Genomic DNA, 27,536 nt, shown 5'->3' with positions numbered 1-27,536 from the left:
AACATTAGTTTCATCTGTACAATAATATATTTTAAATATTTTCTCATGTTAAAGTATCTATTTGTAAACAGACTACAATTGGCCTCGAAAAAGGGAAGAAATACTAATATATATCCAAGAAAAATAAAAAGCAATAAATGTAGACTTCAAGCACATATATCATTTACATCATCTCTACAATATCTGCCTGAAAAAATTCCTAATGAACAAAACAACGATTATCTGATTATTTTGTTTTCCATCCTTCCCAGTAAACATTTCAAAAGAGTAAAATGAAAGAATTTAATAAATCTCTTTATTTTTTCCAGGCTGAAAGGCTCAAACTTAGCAAGGAAGCTTGTACTAAAGACAGACAAAATAACATCATTCTTTTGTAGGATAAGCTAGTAGCATAAGTGAGCTATACACACACACACACACACATATATGAATATATATAATATATATATAACATATAAAATTGTATATAAGTTTCTATAAACATATATAAAATGCATTGATAGATAAAAGAGTTCTCTATTTTTATTGTAATTTCTTATATTGTTTTATCACTTATTTTCAGACTGTTAAATAATCATAAAGAAATTTAAAAAAGGGGCTCCTGGGTGGCCCAGTCGGTTAAGCGTCCAACTTCATCTCAGGTCATGATCTCACGGCTCATGGGTTCGAGCCCCACATCGGGCTCTGTGCTGACGGGTAGATCAGAGCCTGGAGCCTGCTTTGGATTCTGTGTCTCCCTCCCTCTCTCTGACCCTCCCCTGCTTAAACTGTCTCTATCTCTCTCTCAAAAATAAATTAAAAAAAAAAAAGACTAGGGAGAGGTCACAGCAAAACCAAGGCCATAAAATGTTTTAAAAAAAAAAGAAAGAAAGAAAGAAAAGAAACATTTGTTTAACCTGAACCACTTCCTTAGGACTTACCTTTTAAGTCTCTGAACCATCAAAAATCATCCTGGCCAAATTCCAATATGAAGTATTGCAAACTAGGGGTGCTTGTATGGCTCAGTCAATTAAGCATCTGACTCTTGGTTTTGGGGCAGGTCATGATCTCACATTCATGAGTTCAAGTCCCGCTTCAGGATCCACAGTGACAGTGTGGAACCTGCTTGAGATTCTCTTTCCCTCTCTCTCTACCCCTCTCCATGCTCTCTCTCTCTCTCTCAAAATAAATAAATAAACTTAAAAAAATTTATTGCCAACTAGTGCTCAGTAAGTTAACAGAAGACTTGTTTGCAGTGTTCTCGCTTTCTTCTTCTTTAATTCAGAAAACGTGCCTGGGCTAAATATTTGATTACTTTTAAAAAATCAATAAAAACTGAAAAGAGGTTGTACATTGATGTACATTAATGAAAATGACAAACATCTACCTGTTATACTACACTGATATGAATATTTCTAGAGTCCTTCAATAGATGTTGAAGTCATATAGCCATATTAACATTTTCTGAGTATTAGGCTATAGTAAGGATTACCTACAGTTTAACCATTGCCATCAAAAAATAGCTGTATGTTTCCACTTTGAGGCTATTAGTGATATATCTTCCATAAACATCCATGCATGTTTTTTGTGTAAACATAAGTCTTCAGACCCTGGATTAATCTCCAGAGAAATCCACTGGGAAAAAAAAGCAAAGCAACCTCCAAAAGGTTAGACTTTATGATCCTACTTATGCAACATTCCCGAAATGGCAAAATTATAAAAATGGAAAGCAGATCAATTGTTACCAGGTGTTCAGTAGTGAGGGGAGGAGAGAGGTAGGCAAGGTTATAAATGGGTAAAATGAGGGTCTCTTGGTGATGGGGATGTTCTCTATCTTGACTGTATCGATGTCAACATACTGGTTGTGATATTGTACTGTAGTTTTGCAAGATGTTTTCCTTAGAAGAAACTGAGTAAAATGTACACCTGATCTCTCTGTATTTTGTATTATAACTCATGTGGATCTACTTATCTCAAGATAAAAGTTTTAATTAAAATATAACTATACCTACAGTTGTGATATATTTCCAGAACATAAGGTAAAGTGATGGTATAAAATCATTGTGTAAAATATCTATCCCATTATCAATGAACAATAAAGCAAAATTTTAGATGATGACTCCAGCAGAAGTGTGGAGATTAAAACTAAACTACACAGCAAATTCTTAAAAATAGACAAAACTAAATGATATTGCATAGGGATTGAATAAAAATCACCCAAGTAGGTGATGTGAGTACAAAATTTAAGCTAGTGATTGGAAACCTATTCTTAAGTTGGAATACACACTGGGGCTTCTGAGTGGCAGCCAAATCCTATTTCTTAGTAATTAAAGGTTATTTGTTTTATAATAATTTACTAAGCTATATATTTGTTTTATGTGGTTTTCTGTATTTGCCTTTTGTTTTACACAAAACTTAAGTGAAACTGTTACATCAAATAAAATTAGAGTAACATATAATCTATATTCAATGACTTCTACAACTGTATTTTCTTTTTTATCTAATATCATCATTGATAAGTTATTTATAGACCCTAAAAATCACATAATTAAAATATCCAATGCAGTGGTTTTTAGTACATACATAGGATTGTAAAATGATGACCACTAGTTAACTTTAGACACTTTTTGTCAACCTAACAAGAAACCCTGTTACCCGTTAACATTCACTTTTCGTCACCCCCGTCCCTAGCCCTAGGCAGTCACTAATCTATTTTCTGTCTCCATGGATTTGCCTTTCTTGATATTTCATGTGAATGAGCTCATACAACGTGTGGTCATTTGTGACCAGTTTCTTTTACTTAATATGTCTTCAAGATTCATCCATATTGTACCCTAAATCAGTCCCCTTATTGTTTTTCTTGTCAAATAACATGCCATCATGTGGGCATACCATGCTTCGTTCATCCATTAATAAGCTGATGTGTTGTTTCTGCTTTCTGGCTATTATGAATTATGCTGCTATAGCATTCATGTACGTATTTGAGTGGATATGTTATTTTTCTTGCCTACTTACTGCAGGAAATCAAACTGCAGAAAGTCAAAGACAAAGAAGAAATCCTGAAATAAGCCAGAGAGTGAGGGAAGTATTGTACTTAGAAATAAAAATCTTTATCATATACGCAATAGAGAATGCCTTACAACAAGCTCTGAAATATTAAAAAAAAAAGTTACATTAATTTCTTCAGCGATTAGAAAAGAATAATATTCAGGAACTCATAAGAAAAAGTAATAGTTACAATGTATGGGTTTATTAAAAGGTATACACCAGTAATATGAATGACAGCAATGTAATAAAATATGAATGACAACAATGAGAGGGGTGAATTAGGAATATTCTGTAAAAAAGTACTTGAATTATGCATGAAACAGAATAGAACTATTTATTTTATTTATTTTTATGTTTTATTTATTTCTAGGAGAGAGAGAGAGACAGCGTGAGCAGGGGAGGGTCAGAGAGAGAGGGAGTCACAGACTGAAACAGGCTCCAGGCTCTGAGCTGGCAGTCAGCACAGAGCCCGACGCGGGGCTCGAACCCACGAACCGCGACATCATGACCTAAGCGAAAGTCGGACGCTTAACCGACTAAGCCACCCAGGCGCCCCAGAATAGAACTATTTAAAAGTACTTGGAGATTAATTAAAAATATTTACTGGGAGGCATCTGAATGGGTCAGTCAGTGGAGCATCTGATTTCGGCTCTGGCCATGATCTTGTGGTTTGTGGGTTTGAGCCCCACACTGGGCTCTGTACTGACAGCTTGCTCAGAGCCTGAAGCCTGCTTCAGATTCTGTTCTGCTTCTCTCTCTCTGCTCCTCCCCTGCTCATACTTTGTCTCTCTCTATCTCGCAAAAATAAATAAATGTAAAAAAATTTTTCTAATTTTTATTGGAAACTCTAAGTCCTGCATGAGTTGTTTTTTAAAGCATAATTAATAAAATGTGAGAAGAGGGGTAATGGACTCATATAAAAAGCTTAATTTAATGAAGGAAGTAAAAATATAATTGTAGTGGAAGGGAGCAGAAACAGAACAAATGTTCAACAACTAGAAAAGTGTTGTAAATATGGTGGATATTAATTTAGTTTTATCAAAAATCAATTTATATTTGAACGTTCTAAATATATCTATTAAAAACAGAAATTGTCAAGGGGATATAAAAGATCTAACTCTAAATTCAACAAAAATATTTTAATATGAAGATATCAATAAGCTTAAAGTAAAGGCTTAGAGAAAAACGTACGTTGCTAACACCGAACAATAGAATATTAAAATATTGAGATAAGTACTGGTAGAATTGAAAGGAGAAATAGACATATCTATTATGATGGTTGTAGACTTCAACAGCACTCTTTCAAGAGTAAAGAGTTCAAGCAGGTAGCAACTCAGTAATGGTATAGCTGAACTAAACAACACTATCATTTTGATTGATATAACAGACTTTTACAGAATATTTCATCCAAAAACAATGAAATGCATACTTTCCCCAAGCTCACATGGAAAATTCAAGAAGACAGATCAGACTGTTTTTCAGAAAACAAAACTTAACAAACTTAAAAGAAAAGAAATCATACAAAACATGTCCCCATAGAACAAAGACTTTAAAGTGGCAGTGAGTAACAGAAAAAGAGCTGGAAAATTCCCCAAATATTTGAAGGTAAAACAATACCTTTCCATATAACACATAGTCACAGAAAAAAACCTTAAGAGAATTTTTAATATATTTTGAACTCAATAAAAAAGAATACAACTCTTCAAAATTTGTGAAATGCAATGAAAGGAATGCTTAGAGAGAAATTTACACCATCAAGTGCATATATTAATAGAAGAGATTAAAATCAATGATATAAGCTTCCACTGAAGGAACTACAAAAAGCAGAGCAAAAAATGCCTAATGCACAAAGAAGAAAACAAACAATAAAAATTACAGAGAAAATCAATGAAATGGAAAACAAACAAAATCAACAGAGAAAAATCAATGAAACACAACACTTGTTCTTTGAAATATTAACAATGATTAAATAAACTTGAACACTGGTTGATAAAATTGATAAATCTCTAACCAGACTAACCAACAAATAGAGAAGATATAAATTACTAATATCAGAAATGAAAAAAGGATCATCTTTATTGATCTCATGGATATTAAAACAAAGGTTAATAATGGAACAGTATGAACAACTCTATACACACAATTTTGATTCCTTGGAAGATACAGATCAATTCTTTAAAAGATACACACACAACCTCATAGAAGGAAAAATAGGTATTCTGAAATGACTATATATATTAAAGAAATTGAACCAACACTAATAACACAACAAAAAAGGATAAAAGATAAAGAGTTTCCTTTTTGAGTCCTATCAAATATTTAATCAAGAAATGATACCAAACCTCCATATTCTTGTTTGGAATATAGAGGCAGAGGAACCATTTCCTAAGTAATTCTTCAATGCCAGGCATTAACTTAATACCAAAAACAATTTTGAAAAGCATTATAGAGGAAAAAAATTAAGACCAATATATCTCATGAGCACAATGATCTCCAAAAAATTATTAACACATCAAACCTAACAATCTATAAAGTGGATCATATAGCACACCAGAATGGTTTTATTCCAGGTAAGCAAGGATGATTCAGCATTTTAATTCAATCAGTGTCATCCACCATATCAAAAGACAAAGAACAAAAACAGAAGGGTCATGTCAATTGAAGCAGAAAAAACATTTGAAAGAACCCAACATATATTCAATGATTAAAACCCTCAGCAAAGTAGGAAAATAGGAAAACTTCACCAACTTCATAAAGATTATCTATAAAAACCTCACACCTAACATCATATTTAATGGCAAGAAATTGGACTCCTTCTCACTGAGACCAGAAACAAAGCAAGGACCTATTTTCTCCACAATGTCTATTAATATCATACTGAAAGTCCAGGTATGTGCAAAAAAGAAATAAAAGTTACATAGATTGGAAGGAAGGAAATAAAGCCGCCTTTATTCACAGAAATTATTTGTGTAGAAAATCCCAAAAACTCTATCAAAATCAACAATAACAACAACAACCAATTCCTGAAACTGATAAAGAAATAAAACAATGGGATAAAATGGACAATTAATGTCCAAAAGTTAACTGCTTTGCCATTTGCCAGTGATGATCAATTAGAGTTTGAAGTTATAGAAGCAATATCTTTGACTATAACACCAAAGAACTGAAATACTTAGGTTTAAATCTAACAAAATATATAGAGAGAACTTATATGAACAAAACTACAAAACCTTGAGGATAGAACAAAGAGAAGATAATCCCTGCTCATGCATTATAAGACTTAATATTGTTTAAATGTTGATTTTCCTAAACTGATCAATTTAATCAAAATTAAAAGTCATCAAAATCCTAAAAGCTATTTTGTAGATATCTGGACTTAACAGGTATATTGAGGACATTCCATCCTAAAACAGCAGAATACACATGCTTTTCAAATGTGCATGGAACATTCTCCAGAGTAGATCATGTATTAGATCACAAAACACATCCCAACAAATACAAGAAGACTGAAGTCATACCATTCACCTTTTCTGACCACAATGGTAGTTCCTCAAAACAGTTAAAAATAGAACTACCTTATGATCCAGCAATTGTACTATTAAGTATTTACCCAAAGAATACAAGAATACTAATTCAAAAGGATATATGCACTTCAATTTTGATAGCAGCATTATCTACAATAGCCAAATATGGAAGCAGCCCAAGTATCCACTGACTGATGAATGGATAGCATTCACCTGACACTGGATTACATTGGAGGCAGCCACATCAATTCACATTCATCTTAATATGGACATAAATGCTTATCTACAATAATGAGGTGAATGCATTTGTGCATTTGAACAAGTCTGTACACACACATGTTTTGTTGTTCCAGCAGCTGAAAGTATGTAGAAGGCACTTCTATGCCAGCAGCAATGAGCACATCTGGGAGTCAGATTTTGGTTTCTAATATATTCTCTAATCAAGGGAGCCAGGACCTCTAGGGGTAACGGCTAATGCTTGGATTGGCAGAACATATCAACAAATATAAGATGAGATTAAACACATTTTAATGCCAAAAAAGAAGAAGTGCTAAAAAAAATTCAGATGGAGTATTTCAAAGCCACATGGGAGCCACCTGTAAGAGCTCCTGAGAGCCAATGCTAGAACTTTCTGCACACACACACACACACACACACAAAAGAGTAGCATTGGCTTATAATCCAAAGTCTAAAATAAACATTCACAAATTTATGCTGAACAATCAATATGATTGAATAAACAAATAAGATGTATAGACAAATCTATGTAGCAGAATCCAAAGTGTGCAAGTAGACAGCACACCCTTTGGAGGTGAAGCATATTCCTCAATGTTTACTTGTGGGCTCTGCATAGCATCCTCCTTCCAAAGAGCATAGTACAGAAAGAAAACAAAAGTAACTTCAGAGTAGAGAAACTTGACAAACTCTATCTCAGCCAGGTGATCAAGGTTAATATTGATGCTAATAAAGTCATGTTGATAGTATGTACACTTGATATGATACGACAAAAATGCACTCTGCTTTTAAAGTCTTCCTCCCCAACACAGATAAACCAATCTAATCATAAGGAATACATTAGAAAAAACCTCCTGAGGTACATTCCACAAATATCTCACCAGTACTTGAATGGAGTGTCAATCAGACTTTCATTAATAACAGTGTGTAAATATTGGTATTATTAATTGTCAGAAATGTATTATAATAATGTAAGATGATAAAATAGGAAAAACTGGGTATAGAGAATATTACAACACTCAATACTATTTTTACAATTTTCTGTCAATCTAAAACTGTTCTAACATAAACAGTTTATTTAAAAATCAAATATTTAAGAGGTGCCTGGGTGGCTCAGTCAGTTAAGTGGCTGACTTTCGCTCAGGTCATGCATGATCTTGCAGTTCATGACTTCTAGCCCTGCATCAGACTCTGTGATGGCAGCTCAGAGCCTGGAGCCTGGTTTGGATCCTGTGTCTCCCTCTCTCCCTGTCTCTCCCCCATTGGTGCTCTCGCTCTCTCTCTCTCTTACTCTCTCTCTCTCAAAAATGAATAAACATCAAAAAATTATTTAAAAAATCAAATGTTGAAAAATTAAAAATAAAAAACAAGTATAAAAACAATAAAATTTGAGAACTTAAAATTTTCAATTGCAAACCTTGCTGCAAAGTTACAATAATCACTGGTGTGATATTGACATCAGCATACACAAACAGATTAACTGAACATAATTAAGTACCTAGAAATAAACTCTTACACTGAGCACAATTCATTTTTAATAAAAGTGCCAAAGCAAGTGACACCGGCACATCTGGATACCTATATGACCTTATCTCACACCATCTGTAAACATGAACTCCAAACTGGTCATAGGCATAACTGTAATACTTAAAACTGTGAAATCCTCAGAAGAAAACAGAGCAGCAAATCTTCACAGTCTTAGAATTATTAGATAGGACAGCAAAACCTGCAATCAAGTGATACAATTAAAATATCCATAAGCTGAAATTCATGACACTCAAAAACATTGATATTCAAAAGATGCAATTAAGAAATTGACAAAGTATGCCAAGACTGGGAAAGATATTTGCAAATTATATATTTGACTTGCAGACAGAATGCACAAAATAAACAAACTCTTCAAAATCAGTAAGTCAATAGCCCAATTACCAATTAATCAAAAATATATAGGAATATCATAAACACATAAAAAGATGTTCAATATTCTTAGCCATTAAGGAAATACGAACTAAAGTCATAATATTATGCCACTTCATAGGAGCCATAGATATTTAGACATGCTTTCTTTTTCTTTTTCTTTTTTGCTTGACATTTCATTTATATTTGAAAGTATACACATCAAATCTAGATACTTCTCTTGTGTCATCCCTTCTATAACACCCAAACCCCATTCTACATATTTTCTTTCTGAAAATTGTATTATTCTTATGTTCAAATTCTTAAATAGAATATCTCTAATATTTTTCCTTTCTTATTGTCTACTTATTTGTTATTTTATTCCATTTTGGCCATTTCCCAACTTTATTTTGTAATCCTCATGTGTTCTATAGTTTTTTTCAATATTTTATCAAAGTTTTAGTATCTTCTTTTTTTAACATGTTCCTTTTATATATAATGATGACTTTTAAAAATTATATAGTAGTCTCTGCCAGTTCTATGAAAATATTACAATATTGAGCCCTCTGGCTTTTTTTCTTGACGCCTATGTTGTCTGTTTCCTTCGTTTTTTTTCTCCCTCTGCTTTAGTTTTTGTCTTTGATGTGGATGATTTTCTTCAAATATTGACGATCCTTTGGTATCAGCCAACATTTAAAAGTGAGGCACTGAAAAGTGAATTGATAGCTTTGGGTAGAGGATGCATAGTTAAACCCACACTAGCCTGTATTATGGAATTATTAGTGGGAACTAAGAGTGCAGTGGAAGAGTCCAAATGTATTATTTATTCTCTTTTTCTTTTAGATCAGTTTCACCACAAATTTCACCTCCCCTCCTTAGTGGTAGAAAAAAAAAAAAACAAACCAACAACAAACAAGCAACACCTAGCTGCCAGTGTTCTGAGAGTTAAAAGAAGGAGAAAGGCAGAGAAGCTTGCTGTCCCTAATATCTACCTCACTTGATTGTAGCACAGAAACTCCCCCATGCCCTCTACTGTGCCTGGGGCCAAATACTCACTTTTGCTGAATTCTAATTCAATCTTCTGTTCTTGGCTATAATACCCCTGCTTGCTCTGACTCCCATCTGATTTCTGTAATGTGAATGTCTGCCAGACATTGGCTTTTGCTTCAGCTTTCTCAGACCTCCTAGAAGAGTTCCCACTGAAGTGAAAATCTGCTTTCTATTTCCAAAAAAAAAAAAAATTATCAACAACTCTGTTATTGTCATTAAGCAGAGTTGCAGGAGGGAAAACACGAAGCATCCCTTTCAGCCCCCAATCTCTGTGCTTGCATGACTTGCTTCCAATCACGCACATATGGGAAGGTGACTTCGTTCCAGCTGCTATAACAAAACACCACAGACTGGGTAGCTTCCGAACATCAGGAGTTTATTTCTAACCATCTGAAGAAGCCTGATATTGGTATGCCAACATTGCTGGTTGGGGACCCGGTTTAGGGGTGTAGACTTCTTGTGTTCTCACATGAGGGAAGTGGGTAGCTGGCTCTGTAGGGCTTCTTTTATGAGGTCACTAATCCCACTCATGACCCAAACACCTCCCAATGCTAGCACACTGGCATTAGAACTTCATCACATGTCTGCGGAGACACAGGCATTCAGAGCAGAGCAGAAGGCCCTCGATTTGACTTTTGATAGTTAATCCTGAAAGGGTCACATATGCTTTTTTTCTATGCTATTTCTATACCCAAAACTAGGGAGCAGAGGAAGTTTTCTAGGAGTTTGTTTATATACATAATGTCGGAACTACCGAATAAAGATAGGAGAGTTTCTATGGCAAATCCTATAGCAGGTGTTTTAGGAACTTTGGAACTTTGGAACTTTGGAACTGCAACTAAATGTTGGGTGTTCCGTTTCTGATGCCTGGATCTGTGATGCAGAGAATCACGTGTACTACCCAGCCTTCAGTGGTAGTTTGTAGCATCAGGATGTGTCTCAGAACTGTTTCAGAACATACCCCTCCAGAGCTTCTCGGAAGGCTTCCAGTAGGGAACCGCTGTAGATATGATTTCTAGAAGGTTCCACACTACTGCAGCACCACAGGTTTTCACAATCTGGAGGATTCATGCTATTGTCCCTTCGTAGTGAGAGCTATCCATGTTGAGAATGACCAATGAGAGCATTTATTATTTCATTCCCCACACAACTGCAGAATCTCAACGTCCATAAAAAATCATCCGTCCCCCGATGGTTCTGACTGTTTCCCAGAAATTTAGTCGTTCCATATGTCCAGCGCTCCATCTCCCTTTCTTTCCTCTTTTCTGGCCACTTCTGTCAGATTCTCTTACTTATGGCAGACTCTGACAAGCATTATTGTTTCTGGGGACACAGCGCTGTTTCTACCAGATACCACCACCTTCACCACGTAGTGTGAGCGAGTGTTCTGAGGCACATTTTTTACAGGCAGCGAGGCGTCATCCCTTATGCCCTGATCTGTTAAAGGCATTTTCTCCAAAACATTTTTCTCCCCTAATGAGTAATGTCCCAGGGACAGACTGAATCCATGGGACTTATGGGTGTCCGAAAGGGGGGAAAAAAAAACCCTAAGCTGAGTAATTATGATAGCTCTCAGCATCATTTCTTGATTTCCACCATTTTTGATACACCTGATAGACTTGATATACACTTGATATATATATATATGTATATATATATACCATTACACACCATATATATATATATATAGCCATAATATTGGCATATATCCATTCATTCATGAAAGACTGCATGGAAAGTTGTTTTTTGTTCTTTTTATGAACAAATGGATCATAAAAAGATCCATCTTTTTCAAAATGTTTTAAGGTTTACAGAAAAATTGTGCAGAAAATTCCTTCCCCATCTTCTCTCACACAGAGTATCCTCTATTACTGAGCTCTTGCCCCAGGTATGCATTTGTTTGCTACAAGTGATAAGCACATGTTGATACATTATTATCAACTAAGGGCCAGAGTTAGACCCACTATAGTTTACCCCTTGTGTTGTACAGTTCTCCAGGCTTACTAAAGTGTGTGTTCAATAAAATAATTCAACATTTTAGCTGAAAAAGGTATAAGACTGCTCTGTTTCAAACTCTCTGCCTTGCAGACCACAAAAATGAGGGCAAGAGATTTAGGAAATTTAGGAATATCCCATAGCTGAAAAGTGCCTGCAACACAATTTTTAACTCAGAACTTGAAATTTCCATTCCCCTATGCTTTCTTCTCCTTGACTTTCACTTTAATCATTTTGAAAATAAAATAAGTTAGTTTTGTGAAAAGTCTATAATCTGTATGACACATATCTCCTCATCATTCTCACCTGGGGAGCAGGAGTGACTGAGAAGTCTTTGCTAGAGGTGAAGAGTGGGTATCGACATGTTCGTTTCTACCTCACCAGTCACCTTGTCCCCTAGTAAAACATGGCATCCTATGCCTGCTGCTATGTACTCTCTGCGTCCATTCCTCTAGATAAAAATTGGCTGAGGCTCCACTAAGTAATTGGTTTACCAGGATTTCCTTTGTTTCATTATTGAGGGAGTTGCAAAATTGGATCTTTGAGCTATGTTAGACAGCAAATAAGGATTTGATGAAAATCAGTAACCAGGAGTGAAGATCACCCATTTAATTAAAGTGTGGCCTGTGTTATCTATATGCATACCTAATGAGGGGACAGGTCCTTGGGTTTAGCAGAGAAGGAAGGCCTATTAGTATTAATAAAAAGCGAAGTCTAGATACCTTCTTTTCAAAATCAGAGATAGCATAAACAATACTTTGTACATTTTTGTCTTTGCATTTAATGTTTCCAAAACTAGGGGGAAATCTTAAAAGTGTGATTATTTCATGTACGGCCTCCCTTGGTAGTAGTTAATTTAAATAAAAAGACTCTGTTTTGTTAGAATTCTTAAGGAAAGTATTAATCAGTTAGATCTCAATACCTATTTACAAACTGATAACAAAGTGAGAGTTATTAGCAGTTAGGTAAAACATGATTTGCAACTCCGTTACATTTTAATCTTTTGTCAAGATGTAAAATAATGTGTGTTCCCAAATCACATCTTAAATATGTTCCTTAGTAACTCATAAAACCTCATAAACTGTTCCAATATATAAATTAATGCCTTATTTTCAGATGACAGGATATAGCCCTTATAGAGTTATTTTCTGATTAATCTAAGCTAAAAAATAGAACATATTTTTTATTCCAGTGGAAACTAATTTAAGCAAATCATAATAATTAAAATGCTATTAAACAACATTTTACATTAGTTTTATCACAATTTGTTTTTATGGTGTGAATATATGATTTTAACTGACATAATTTGAGATACCCATTCTGCTCTTATAAGAGGTATAAGAGCAGTTTTTTAGAGCTTGTTTTAAAATAGAAAATTGAGAACAAATTAGTTATTTGCATTTCTAATTATCTAATATTTTCTATCAGCAAAACCATGAAAACAAAAGGCAAACGAACCTCTTTTTTTAGAACCCATAAATCTCAAACATGAAACCAGAAATATTTAAGAAAGAAACCTCTGGAATCATCTATCCATCCATTCTGCTTCACCTAATGATGAGCTATTCTGTTTTGAAAGTCTTATTAGATGGAACTTTCAATTACACTAATAAATTCTCATTTTCAACTCTCTTGATTGCAGACTTAAGTTGCATTTTTTTCTGCTATAGATAGATCTTATTTCCTTTTATTTCTCATGAGTATAAATAGATCCCACTGTTACATTTTGAAGACCATGATAAATCAACATGCCCTTTCCCGCTAATTTTTTGTACACTCTCTCAATTATTAAACTCTACAGAAATGATGTTCACATACCAATAAATAGAGACAAAGTTATTTATATAGTATTTTCTGTCACACAAAGGACTCCATCCCAGTCTATTTCACATAGATGATAGTCAGATTTTGATATGTGATCAGTTTATCTGTTAGTCAAAGATAGATGATAGATAGATAGATAGATGATAGATAGATAGATAGATGGCAATCAACTTAAAGTATCCAGGGATAGGGAAAAGAATGCCAGCATGTGAAGCAATATTATTTGATGGCATAAAATAGTACATATTTTATTTACTTACCAGATCTGTGCTAGGAATTTCATACACATTATTTCCATTTGATCTTTATAAAAGTAGTTACTTTTTTTTTTTAAAGATAAGTAAGAGAGGGACAGAACCAGTGAGTTCATTTGCCTGAAATTACACTGTAAGCATTTGCATACGGTTGTTTGTGAGTGTGAAAGCTGTCTATACTGGACTCTGCCACCTTTCCACCAAGTCACATGCCAAGCTGCATTCGGTACTTGTGCTAATCTTTCTTAATGTAGAAACTTTGAAAACATGTCTTCTTCAGCAAACTTGCAGCAAGAGGAATGAATGCCTTGCATGGTGTGGGAGCCAGCCCTGAACTGACGTACTGTATGCCCAGACTAGTGACATGAGAAACAGACAGACAAATGCTTCGAGGATCTAATTCTAGGCATTTGCCTAAAGAACTCCTTAAAGGTCCTCCTTGGGGCCACAGCGGACACTGAGATTCCCCTTCTACATGGATCAACACACACAGAGTCAGCAGGACTCCAACATAGACATTATTGTGGAGGCATCCGGAGAGTGAAACTAATCAGGGGCCAGATTCGAGATTTCTAGCAATGTCAATGAGTAATGCAGACGAATAAAAGGAAACGTCTGTGAACCACACCATATTGCCACACCTGCTCAGTTTGTTTCTGAGTCTGGAACTCGGTGTGAATCACCGATTTGGAATAAGGAAAGTGGCACACCAGCAGGCTATTTTAAAACCATCTATATCCTCCGAGCTCGGTGCGCCTTTTCCTGCCCATTTGAGTCCATTCTTAAACATTTAATTAATATCTCAGCTCCACGGAGGTATAAGTCAGTCTATTTGCTTAGGTAATTAGCAATGAAGACAAAAGGCATCTAATCACTGTTGGAAAGTGAAAGATGGGAACTTAAGAATATTAGTGCCTATTTTTTCCAAAGCTGATAAGGTTAAGCCTGTCAGAAAAGAACACAAGCCTATTGTGAAGAGCCACATAAATTTGCAATATAATTCTAAATTCCTTTTCTTTGAAACAGAATGAATAGCGTAAGGAAGTGACATTATTAGCACATTCTAATCGTTCTTGCCACACTCCTCTGTTTAATCACCGCTACAGGACAGCCTGTCTAAGCACCTAGCCCCCTCGGAAAAGCAAATTGCAAACACAGCCCCATCTCACAGCGTGTGGTTTTAAAAGCAAACGCACTTGTTTTTGCTCCCTGTATAATGAGTTTAAAATCAATTTGTATTTTCAAGCAAAGACTGAAGTTGAAATATATTTGTTTACGTGGCTCTGTTTACCATTTGCATATGAATCCGCAGAACAGAGTGCTCCGTGCTGTGCTCTCATTTGCCTAAAACCTGTTATGAAACACTGCTTTTTCTGTATGTCTTTGTAATAAAGCTGAGACTTGAAATACTTGTATGTTAGAGGACATTCACCACAGAGTGGCAATACAGTGGCCTCAGTAAGAGTTTGGAGAAGACAAAGACAAGTGAGGACTGTAACTAACTGTGCTTAGTTACCAGAAGCATGCGCAATTGAGAACTCCCCACCCCCATCACTACTCTTGGAACTGTGGCTTTTCACAAAGAACATCAACCTCCTTGGGTCTGAAACACACAAACAAACATATCAGAATAGTTTTCTCCAAGTAGCTTTTAACAGAGGAGTAATGCATGCAAACACAGCCTTTGCGCATAAACTTTTAAACATAATTTCTCTTTGGTCCCTTCCCTTGTGAGCTCTACAGAAATTCATTGAAGGCTCTATGAATGCCATTTAATCAGCCATGACAGATGGCTCCTGAATGCCACCACAGTCCTCTTCCTTCTGTACCATGTTTTATGTCTTCTCACCATCCATAACAAAAGCCCTTTAACCTTCCAGCTTCTCCCCAGGTGTGGTTTACAGGGTACCTAGAGTCCAACCACTTGGGCCAGTTGTTAAAATCCACATTCCTGGGTCCACCTAAACTGACTGAATTAGAGTATCTGAGGCCTGGGCTTCAGATCTACGTATTTTACCAACATCCAAAAATATATACATAAGCAAATAACCACAGAAACAACAACAACACACACACACAATTGGTGACTGTTCTACCCCGGGGCTAATTCAGTGTACCTTAAGATTAACTCCTCTAAATTTTCTCTCTTTCTTTCTCTTTCTCTCTCTCTGTCTCTAACTCTCTCTGTCTCTCGCTCTGTCTCTCTCTCTTTATATGCTGTTCCAGTTGACTCTGCTACTGTGTAAGATTTTACAGACATAAATTCTATTGTTTATAAGCTTTTAAAAAATGTTGTTTTACTTATTTTGAGAGAGAGAGAGAGAGAGTGTGAGCAGGAGAGGGGCAAAAAGAAACGGAGAGAGAGAATCCCAAGCAGGCTCCCTGCTGTCAGCATAGAGTCCAACATAGGGCTTTATCTCACAAATCATGAGATTGTGACTTGAGCTGAAATCAAGACTTGTACACTTAACCAAGTGAGCCACCCAGGGTCCCCTGTTTTTAAGCTTTTAAATATTTGAAAAGTGTTACAGATGCATTTCACCTAGAGATATATTTAGTGGACACTGACTGGCAGTGATTAATAGAAACCCTAAAAAAACATTACAAGCAACCTTCAAAGTATTTATTGGAAGTGATTTCATCCTGGGTAGTGCTCACAGTTCTGTTTCTAATATGAAACACACACACATAGAACAGCTAAAAGATCATCTGAAAATCTGAGCACACACTGGACCAATATCATATCTACCTAATGAATAAGCTGAACAGTGTTTAGCAATGCAGTGAATCTTCATTTGCACATGGGGAAATTATGGTATTACAAAAAAGTAAAGAAAACTCACCACTTCTTCATGTCTGCATTTTCTCACGTTAATTCCATTTATCTGCAAGGAAAAGAAAAGTGTGGGTTCAAGTGGGCTATGGTGAACTGAATTTATGTTTTGGTTGCACATAGAAAATAAGAGTAAAATGTATACCTGCAGAATTGCATCCCCAATAAAGAGCAGACCTGAAAGTTCCGCTGTGAAGACAGAAGGGCAATGATTATGCATAAACTGGTTTCTTCATACAGAAAGAGTTTTATTATTAAATAAAATCAAAATTGATACAAGGGAAAAATAAATGTTTTTATAGATAACATCTTGAATGATCCACTAGTAACAAAAATGCAAAACAATCTTATGATTCCACCCAAATATTGAAACACCTTTTTCCATTTAATTCTATCATTTTAGATCTTACAGTTGCTAAAACCTGGTGGCTCCTCTGGCTGGATGACAAGATTTTGTCATGTACCTACAATATGCAAGTATCTATGAAAAATTTGAATCTAGACATTCAATCGTTCAGCTATGGGATCAGCTCTGCATTTCTTTTTAAACATTACTGATTTCAGTAGCTTTACATCTGTGGTGTTTTTCTAGATGAAATTTCATGATAGACTGAGTAAACTGCATATGAGAACAGAAAAAATATGTATATCAGGAACTGCCTATATTTGACGGGACCTTTTATCATTAAATGTGTGGATATGTTTGTCTTTAATGAAATAACTGAAAAACTATGCACTCCCTAATTTATAGAGTCACACTCTCTCTTATCTTTCCTCTTTGCTTTCCTGTGAGAGAAAAGCTCCCCTGAAGTAATAAAAGGAGAGCCTCAGGAATTAGACTCAGCCATTACTTCATGGTCATGGGGAACGTGGAGCTGGTCAATCATATCCTAATGTATGGTTTATAATGCAACTTATTCTACAGTAAGGACAGCTTACAGAGGAACAGGGAGTATGTAATTCTCTTAACATCTTACCTCTTTGCTCCTTGGAGATTTTTGAAATGACAACTGGAATATTATGTTCTGCTCCCCCCTGAAAAGAGAAAATCATACATTACGGTTTTTAATTGCAAAAAATAAAAATGCAGCTTTTAGTTAGAAAATCGTACATGCAATGAATAATCTGTTAATGGACCCTAGATAGAAATTAAATAAACTTCTGGAGTTTCTCTACTCAACAGATAGTATTTCCCAAAAATATATCTACCTGTTTAGAATTTTACGGTAATATCCAATAACTAATAACAGTTGACTTTGAAAGCTTTTGTTTTCCATATAAAGATCGGAAATGCTTAAATAGGCATTCTCTTCAATGTGTGTCATGCTGTCCATTGTAGAAATTCTTTCTTAGCATTTGAACACCAAATAATTTTATGTATTTCCATTAACTGACTAAGTTGTTCTATGCTGCTGACCAACTACAGACCCCTTTGGATGCTAAGTGACTAGAGAGACCTTTACCTGCACAAAATGATACAGAAAGTCAGACTATGAATATGCAACATGGGAAAGGGGTCATCTGCATTTCTTTAATTAATAGTAGATTGCTCTTAGTGTGAAAGTACATATGAAACAATTAACAAAATAAAATAAACTGGCAAGAGCATTGTAGTAATTATTCATCTAATTGACCAAACAAGATATGAAAGAAAAAAAACTGTGTGAGTTAAACTTATATCAAAGGAACTAAAATAAATGCCTGAAATAAACACATAAAACTTCAGTTTCAATATTATAGAATTGAGCAGGTTGGAGCCAATAGTTGAAAAATCAAATGAATGAATTAAAGAATAAAATATCACACATAAAAGAAGTTTAACATTTTTTAACATAAGATGTTGAAAAGACAGCCTAAAATCCCACTGGGTTTCTCTATCTTCAGAACAAGTAAACTTCCTAAACCGTTTTTATTTAAAGACAAAAATTATTTCAGAACAGATGCATTTCCATGAATATCAATTTTTAACACTGAATTGTCAATACACTTAAATATGAGATGGGCAATCATTGAGAAAAGAAATGATATTCAACTTTTTCTTAGCAAATATCTTTTTAACTTCTAGAATATTGAAGAGATATGATAAATAAAATATTCAAACAGTCTTACCCAGATTAAAATTCAAAACCAGTACTAACTCTCTTTTCTCACTATTTCCCACCAACCAAACATTCACCACTCACCTTCACTAGCTCTGTGAAGTCTCTGGCCTAAGCTACATAGCTCCTAATTGTGCTTTGCCTTTTGGTCATCAGGTCCCTAATAAGCACTAACTGTGTCTAACATGACTTCTTATCTGATCAAAGGATAGTGATTTGTGACTGATAGTTTAGTTGAAATGAATGCTTATTTAGCATACAATAAACACTGAATACAAGGTAGCTATTATCCTAATTAGTCTATCAATTAAGATTTATGATAAAATTACAGGGCATTGAAGTAGTATATAAGTTTAGCACTAATCCATTCTAAGATCCTTAATATTTATTATTTAGGGTTCCAAGTTCCCAGTCCCCTATTTTTAATTCTATTCTTTCTTTCCCATTTTAATTATCATCTTCCAATCTACTATTATCTTTATTCATTTCTTACATTTTTTTGCTTGCTTTCTCCTTCCTGCATCTGTAACTAGAATGTAAGTTCCAAGAGGGCATTGAATTTTTTGGTAATTTGTCTCATTGATGTAAACCCAAAGCATGGAATAATGTCTTTCTTTTTCATCTTTGAAGTGTTTGTCGATGAATGAGTGAATGAATGAATGAGATCAAAAAGTTTTTCCAGACCAAAGATAGCTCCATTCTTTAAAGCACATTGCAGAATGATTTTAAGTAGAAACCATGAAAGAGTGTACAATTATATAAATGCCCATGGTCACAGTTAGTTTCTAGAGATAACTTGGAATTTGGAAGAAATTTTAAGAACACATCTCCATTTCTAAGAAGAAAAAAACTGGTTAACTGAGATGAATCATCCATCAATGAAGTTTCAGGTGGTATAAAAAGAAGAAACAAACTCATCTAGATACGATCTGGTTCAAATATCTGGGGCAGAGAGTGACATTGTTTATTTATATCGCTCTTTTCTGTGTGGCTGCCATCAGAGTGTTTTCCTTCAGCCATTTACTCTTCCTAGTTTTCTCTCCTTGCACTATTGAATCCAAATATTTTCTTTCTACCAAAGATGTTTCATACCAGTTACTACGGTAAGCCACTGGGAAACCTCTCCCTGGGGTCTGCTTAGAGAAGACGGTTGGGATAGCAATTTCTGAGGGCCAACTCAGTAACCCTATTCCTCCCTCAATACCAGGAGACTTAGAATTATTTTTAAATGGCAGGATACAACTAACATCTATTTTGTCAACATTTTTTATATGTAAAATCTCTCCTGAAATTTGAATGATTTGAGTCCAAAGGTGTTTTTTTCATTTTGGGTCTTTTAAAATAGACTCTAAGAACTCAGAAAGAATTCTTAAACAAATTGCAGCTAATTACTATATTAATTAATTAAAGAGCAAATTTTTAGACAGAACTCAGGAGATAAAATTGGAACTTAAAATTACAGTACCTTAATTTATTGGATGAAATGTGAGAGCAGTCCAGCTCTATTAAAGTTAATAAGATTTAGTTCTGGACCTAAATGGGGAAATGTAAGGTTTTCCAGTCAAGAATCAAATAATCCAACTCATCCTGTTGAAAACAGGTTATAGCCTTCCCATTACACTTAGAATAAAACCCCCAATCTTCAGGAGCCCCGTGGCTTGTGGTCTCAGCCTGCCTTCACCTCCTCACCCTGGACATTCATCACTCTGAGTACCAGGGGATATACTATCCCCTCTGCCTGGACACTTTTTTCTTTTCCTCTTAACCTGGTAAACTCCTCCTCAAATTCAGAATTTCAGCTGAAGGACCCCATTCATCAATGTCTCTTTATATGAAAGAATTCACTTCTGTAACATGGGATCCAGGCTATGATTTACATTTATTTATGTCACAATTTGATCAATGTCTACTTTCCTACTAGATTGTAAAGGGCCTGAGATCCAGGCAGAGTTTCCTTTATTGTCTTCTCGCAACCTACCCTTAGGATAGCTTGGGTGTGTGGCTTGTGTTCAGGCTTAGAGAATAAATGAATTAATTGAACTCTGTTGTTCCAGTGTAAAATCAAGACTAGGGAAAACATGAGGCAATATTCTACAGTGCATCCCAGAAAATATTAAAACATATACCATTCAATGCATAATTAAGCTCACAGCTAGCTTTATAGGAACCAGGATATAAAGTCCCATCTAAAACATTTTGAGTAGTATTCTATATAAGGAATTTGCCAATATAATTGTGAAATTCTATCAAATAAAACCCAGAATGTTTTTAGACCATTGGATATCTTGCCAAATAAATATTTTCAATTCAGTATTTTCATTATTCCAATTAATCAATCAATCATATTCTGGACTCTGGAGGGAAAAAAGATACATAGACCCCACCATTATATATTTACTTAGAGCAATAAAAATATTTGTAAACAGATAATAACAGCACAGTAATTAAGGTTAAAAACCCAAAGAACAAGTGTGGGAAAAGCACCTAAAGGAATGTGATCTGAAAGAATATTGGAAAATATGCTTATCTATTCAATTGCCATGCCTATCTGCTAGTATCACCTAGTTTGATTTCAACACAAATTAATGGTCCTTTCCACATACTATATGACTGCTTTCATATGCAAGTCTAAAATAGAGACTGAAAGTATACTAGTGGTTGCTTAGAGCTAAGTTCGGGAGATAGGGGGAGAAGGGGGCGATAACTCAAGGATCTGGGGGAGATGAAGTGCTCCAAAATTGACTATAGTGATGGTTGCACACATCTGTGAATATAATGAAAGCCACTAACTTATATATGCGGTTAAGTTGCATGGAATCTAAGTTATATCTCAAGAAGCTACTTAATTAAAAAATGGTCTTTAAAATGACAGTTAGTCAGTGATTTTTGAATTCATTCTTAGTACTAATCTGTTATCTTCAACTTAAGCTTTATTACCTGCCTGGTATCCTCTTATTTCTATGGTGGAAAGGAATATATCCATGCTGTCTGTGGTGGGACCAGAAGAATCAGACTCAAGTGAAAAGAACGGGGAACACAATCAGGAGTATGTAAGCATGTGCAAACTTGTACCAACAATTGCTATTTAAAGACTTTGCCCTGAAATCACTAATAAATTAAAAGGCAGAAATTTATTACAGCTACTTTGAAGACATATTTTATTGATAAATTTGATAAAAATAATATCAAGCCCTTGATATTAAATTCTTTGCTTGATCCTGGACTTATTAATCCATTTATTTTAGTTTTGAATAAACCGTAACATAAATAACTTAGAGAGGAAACATTATTTGTGTTCCCAAATAGAGAGTTTGGAAACATTTTGGTCCAGTTTCCATATCCAGAGAGCATAGTTATTAAGAGTAAGGACTATGTCATCTGCTTCAGATGAAGTTTAGGTGCAGCTCTGCCCAGTACAATGGTGGATATATTTCTTAAACTCTTAATACATAACTACACTGTCTATCGAGGGATAGCAATAGTTACCTACTTTGCTGGACACTACAGGCCAAATGAAACAGGATATAAAATATTGAGCTCAGCATTTGGCACTTAAAGAGAAGTTGATAACTATTGCAATTATTGTTTATAAATTATAAAAATTTAATAATAATTATAATTTCATTCTTGATTGTTGCACAGTTAAAGCTTCCATATAAAAGTCACCTTTTATTGCAAACATTTCCTTAAGAAACAGAGATGACAGCCGTGTCCGTGGAAAAATACTCCATAAAATATTTTCTAGTAATAATATGCAAAACACCATTTCTCTAAAGGTGATTTGTTAAATGACAATGACCAGGGGCATGCTTTAACAATATACAAATGTATGATACTGTATTTGCAAAGATATGAAAGACAAATTAAAGGAACTTACTTTAAGGTGATTATCCTTAGGGTGATTCTCAAAAGAATGAGGCAAAATACAAGAATATTGGGTCCTTTGATGCAAAACTTTGGTGATTATTAGAAATGTAGGTGTGGAGACCATGAAGTCATTTTTAGAAATGGCTAAGTATCAGGATAGTCCAGACAAAAGGGATGAGCATTCGAAAGAAAGATTCTACCAGAAGGCCAAAAGGTAGAGAGGTGGGAGAGAAAGGGGGCAGAAGCTGAAGAACTGGGACCAAGGGACAGAAAAGTCCACAGGAATTCAGGAGCTCAGGGAAACTAGACAAGAGCCCAGATCAGAATGACCTGTAGGAACAAGGAGAATATACACCAGCTAACCTAACAAATCTGAGATTTTAAGGTGTGAAAATCAGAAACAAATGGACACCAGCCTTGAAAATTCCAAGCAGACAAAACCAGTTAAGTCATATAAACAAAGTTTAGTTTAGTTTCTTTTGCAAGACTAACGACCCCAGTCATTTTTTGTTTATGCCTCCTGAAATCAAGCAAAACTTGACCTGTGACCTAAGGTTGATATGGATTAACCACTAACCAATTCCCTATCATTTAAAAAAATTGTAATGCATTATTATAACCAATCACTCTTACAAACAGTCACTGCCTTCCCGCTATCCAAGTTGCTTTTTATAATAATATACCCCTGAGCCTCATTCCAAGTTTTGGTTTGAGGGCTCCTGCTCTCCAAACTTTTTTTTTTTTGGTGGGTGCACGATAAACTTTTATTAATTATGACTTGAACGATTCATTGTTTTTGCTTCTGTGATTTCTGAACTTCTTACAAAAGGAAGCAGTTTCAGGCTGACACCAGAGAAGAATATGTGATTGTAAGTGGAAAGTTTAGTGATCCTTTTGTTCAGTTTTTGGAGAATGATCTTTTGGAAATTTAAAAATGTAAATAAGAAGAGCTTCACATTTTATCCAGTGACAAACAAACAAAAACAAATACAGGGGGAAAAACATGCACTGTTTTCTGAGGGACGTTTTAATCAAGAGAGACTGAATAATGGTAACAGACAGAAGGAATCATACGGAATTGTCAAAAAAGATCCAAAGTTATAGCAGATGCAAGAAGTGCTCTAAAAAGCAACACAAGGGTAAAAATAGCTTGAATGAGCAAGGCTTTCTGGAAGACAGCATAGAGTGAGCACAGTTCATAAAACCTTAGCACTGGTTCATGACTAAGTTTCTGATCAGAAAGCATGGCCATCATTTCTTTCTATTTTGAGGTCCTGGAGAAGGAGCTTGTGGGTGAAATGCTATTAAAGACAACCGAGAGCCAGGCCCTGTACAAAAGTGTGTACGTCATGCCTCCAAATTTCATCTTATTGTACCCTGGCTCAGTTACACATTGGCTCCTACTACTTCACTAGATCTGCTAACTGGAACATGGGGCCATAAAAACACAGAAACAAGCAGGGATCCAGGGATGATCATACTCCCGGTGTTAAAAGGAATCCCTTTTATTTTTAGGAGCTGAAGACAAGCCATTTAGATAAATGGGAGGATGGGAAGACGGAGCAAGAAAGTCAGCCTTGTGTGTGGTACGTCCACCTGTCAGAACACCTGCTTCAACATATGCTGCATTAGCACAAAACTGCCATGTACCCAAAAGTCCTTCGTTCAGTGGTCTTTTTTTCCTCCTTATTTAGAATTAACACGGATATATAGGTAAGTTTGGTCTCTACCTTTCCATGGTAAAACACTCTTATGAAAAGATGGGATTTTAGGAATCTAAAAATAAATTTGTCTCTGGAGATAAATTTGATTTGTATATTAAATCTTAATGTGACTGATGCCAAAGGTCTTTTTGGATGACTGTTTTCCACACTGAGGGTCTAGCATCTTCAAATATGATTTAAGATAATAATTATGACTTTTCAAAGGAGAGTTTCAGGTCTTGTTAGAAAGTCCTAATTATGCAAAACTAAAATCTTCTTCAGGTGAAAATATAAAATAATAGGGGACAAGACAAAATTTGAAAGGAAATGGATTAAAATTTCCTTAAACTGTATTTTAAAAAAATAGATCTTATACAATCTTTCATTTTTATTTACGATTTTCTCTTATTCTTTAAGATTTTAGGAAATTTTGAGATGGAAACTCTCCTTACTGTGCACTGCATATTATTGGCTTTCAAGGTGAGATGTCAAATCAAAGACCTAGAATCAAAATGTACAGGCATGTGACTCCCCCATTCTCCAAGTCACCTGGAATTAAGCCACACAATTTTATCCCAGAAATTTCAACATTATCTCAATAATATGGTAGAGAAAATAAAAGGAGGTAAAGGCAGACTTTTTTCCCTCACCCTTACAGGGGAGTCTCTGCCTGGAGAGAATGTTGGGGAGCAAGACACTATTGTACACAGACAGGCAACATCAAGGTTTAATGGACATTGGTTGCTTCTGTGACATTATACTGCCAGTTGCCAACCATCTTTGTAACATTGGTCACCATGTGGGAAACCAGAGGGGTTGCCACCTGTACAATGGTAACAGTTGCAAGAAAAACCCATCAGCCAAGATTTGGCAGGAGCACAGAACAAGGTCAATTGGCTTTGACTTGTAATAGCACATGTTGGAGTGTTTTAGTGTTTTCTGATAAAAAAAAAAAAAGTAACCATTTTGTTACCCTTTAGTCAGGCTTTTACAAATAATTTTTGAGAGGTAAAACTGAAATAGCATCACCATATGTTCTTAGTACAATGAATTTCAGGAGCACCTGTAGGAGCCTTCACTATATTGGTTTTTAATTGTCCAACATGCACTCTACCTTCTGTTATTTCCAGTTGAGATACACCAGGTTTTTAGTCAATAATTCTCACTACATAATCCCCAGTGAGTGCCAGCAGTGATTACTTAACTGAAACAAATAAGGAAAGAATATACGTTCATATATCTATGTGAATAGTTGTATTATTGGTTCAAACTGTTCTAGCAATAAGTATACTGAAAAATAAATAGAAAAAAAAATGGTCAAACTAAAATATTAATTCTGCATTTAGGCTAAAATGATATCTTAAACAGTTCATTTTATATATATATATAATATATATACATAATATACACTATATATATATAGTGTATGTAATTACACACACACACACACACACACTTTAAAAGAGTGAAAGATAGTTTAAAAATAAAAGTTAATTTTTGTATTTCTGATTAGTGTATCAGAAGAACTGTAAGATAATTTCCTGTTTTTCAGAATTCCTAATATATGACACAGATTATAATTCATATATTGCTTTTGTGGCTAATATTATGAATGGAAAATACACACTCATTTGATTTAGAAAATTAGTGTATTTATGTATAAGAGTTTTGTTTGGAATGAAATCATGAAAATATTCAATGGATATAATTCGTTTGGAAAAATTCTTGATATTTTAGACTGTCTAGTTAAAATTGTAGCATTTTAGTAAAAATAAATAAATTATATTATTGAGTTTAAATTATAAATGGAAATAGAAAAGGAAATTTCCCTGCATAAAACTAATGTACCTCCACTATCAGAAAAAATGTCAGGCCTATTAGGTAAAAATGCTTATCTCAAATGAAACCAACTCTCAAAATTGTATTTTATTCACACTTAGCTTTCGTTGTCTCTCGTGGACTTTTTACTATCTTTAGTGGTACCTTTAAATCCTTCAAGCAATCCCAATAAATATCACAGCAAAACCAAAAACAAACAAATAAAGTTTGTTTGTTGTATAATGTAATTCCCATGGCATCATTTCCACTTCTTATAACTTGTTCTTCATACCTCCCTGGTTTTAGCTGATGATAGATAAAGTGAAAATTAAATACACATTTTAAAACTAACATTTTATGGGGTGCCTGGGTGGCTTAGTCGGTTAAGCGTCCGACTTTCGCTTAGGTCATGATCTCGCGGTTCGTGGGTTCAAGCCCCGCGTCGGGCTCTGTGCTGACTGCCAGCTCAGAGCCTGGAGCTTGTTTCAGTCTGTGACTCCCTCTCTCTCTGACCCTCCCCTGCTCACGCTGTCTCTCTCTCTCCTAGAAATAAATAAAACATTAAAGAAAAAAAAACTAACATTTTATATAGCAATATTCTTATCACTTGACAACACAACGTTAGTCCACACTGGTCCATTTTTCTAAGTCATTTTCAAATGTCAGCTAGAACTGATAGTCACCAAATTTAGAGGTCCACTTTCCAAGCATATATAAACTGAGTTGCGGTAAAATTTCATGAAATATATACCTGAATGTATGATTTTCACCCTACACGGACAAAATACCTAACCCAATGGTTCAAGATAAATTTCATTTATCTATGCAAAGATGTAGGTTTCTAAAGGGCATTTAAAGATAGTGGTTAACTTTTCCAATATTTATATAATTTCCCATCCTTTTAAAATTTCTGTTTTGTGTCAATGATGATAAATTGAAGGTATGGTACATCTTTACTAGTCAACCATATACACAAAAACTAAAGGCCTTTAAAATTCATTAATAAATGGAAGTAAAAAGGTATGGTCATTTTAAAAATAAATCAGATGCTAAAATTCTGCTTATCCTATTTACTTGGCATTGTGACATGAAAATTTGCTGATTTCTTTTTTTAAAAAGGAAAACTAAACAAAAGAAAAAGATGAATAAAACCCTACTAATATTTAACTATTATTAGTGTAAAATTTGTTCTTATTCCATTCACTGTGGGGTGGGGTGGGGGGAGTAGCTCCTCTTCTGTCTGGTTACAGGAAGATATGCACACACCACCACCATATGTGACATTTTAGATGGTCCCAGGTAGAGAAAATTAATGACCTTTGTTCAATGCTAGGTGAAATTCCCAGATACTTTTTCTAAGAAACTTTCTAAATAAAAAGTTGGCCAAGGTTTTGTAAGAACCTACCTAATTT

The 27,536-nt window shown here is 34.8% G+C and overlaps 1 protein-coding gene across 2 annotated transcripts in view; it reads right to left on the bottom strand.

The window, feature by feature from the left end:
• The window catches only part of SNTG1 (syntrophin gamma 1), a 319,485-nt gene that overhangs the window by 227,482 nt on the left and 64,467 nt on the right, over positions 1-27,536 (bottom strand). For both annotated transcript variants that reach the window (XM_077762285.1, XM_077762287.1), the window contains exons 4-6: positions 17,615-17,672; positions 16,783-16,826; positions 16,648-16,689 (exon numbers count right to left, since the gene is read on the bottom strand). In XM_077762285.1, coding sequence (XP_077618411.1) covers positions 16,648-16,689; positions 16,783-16,826; positions 17,615-17,672 — 144 coding nt within the window. The remainder of the gene's footprint in view (positions 1-16,647; positions 16,690-16,782; positions 16,827-17,614; positions 17,673-27,536) is intronic.

This window comes from Crocuta crocuta, unplaced genomic scaffold, assembly GCF_008692635.1.
Source record: "Crocuta crocuta isolate KB4526 unplaced genomic scaffold, BGI_CrCroc_1.0 scaffold402, whole genome shotgun sequence".
Taxonomy (NCBI): domain Eukaryota; kingdom Metazoa; phylum Chordata; class Mammalia; order Carnivora; family Hyaenidae; genus Crocuta; species Crocuta crocuta.
Note: the sequence above shows the minus strand (reverse complement) of the source record. Positions and strands in the feature narration are given on the sequence as shown.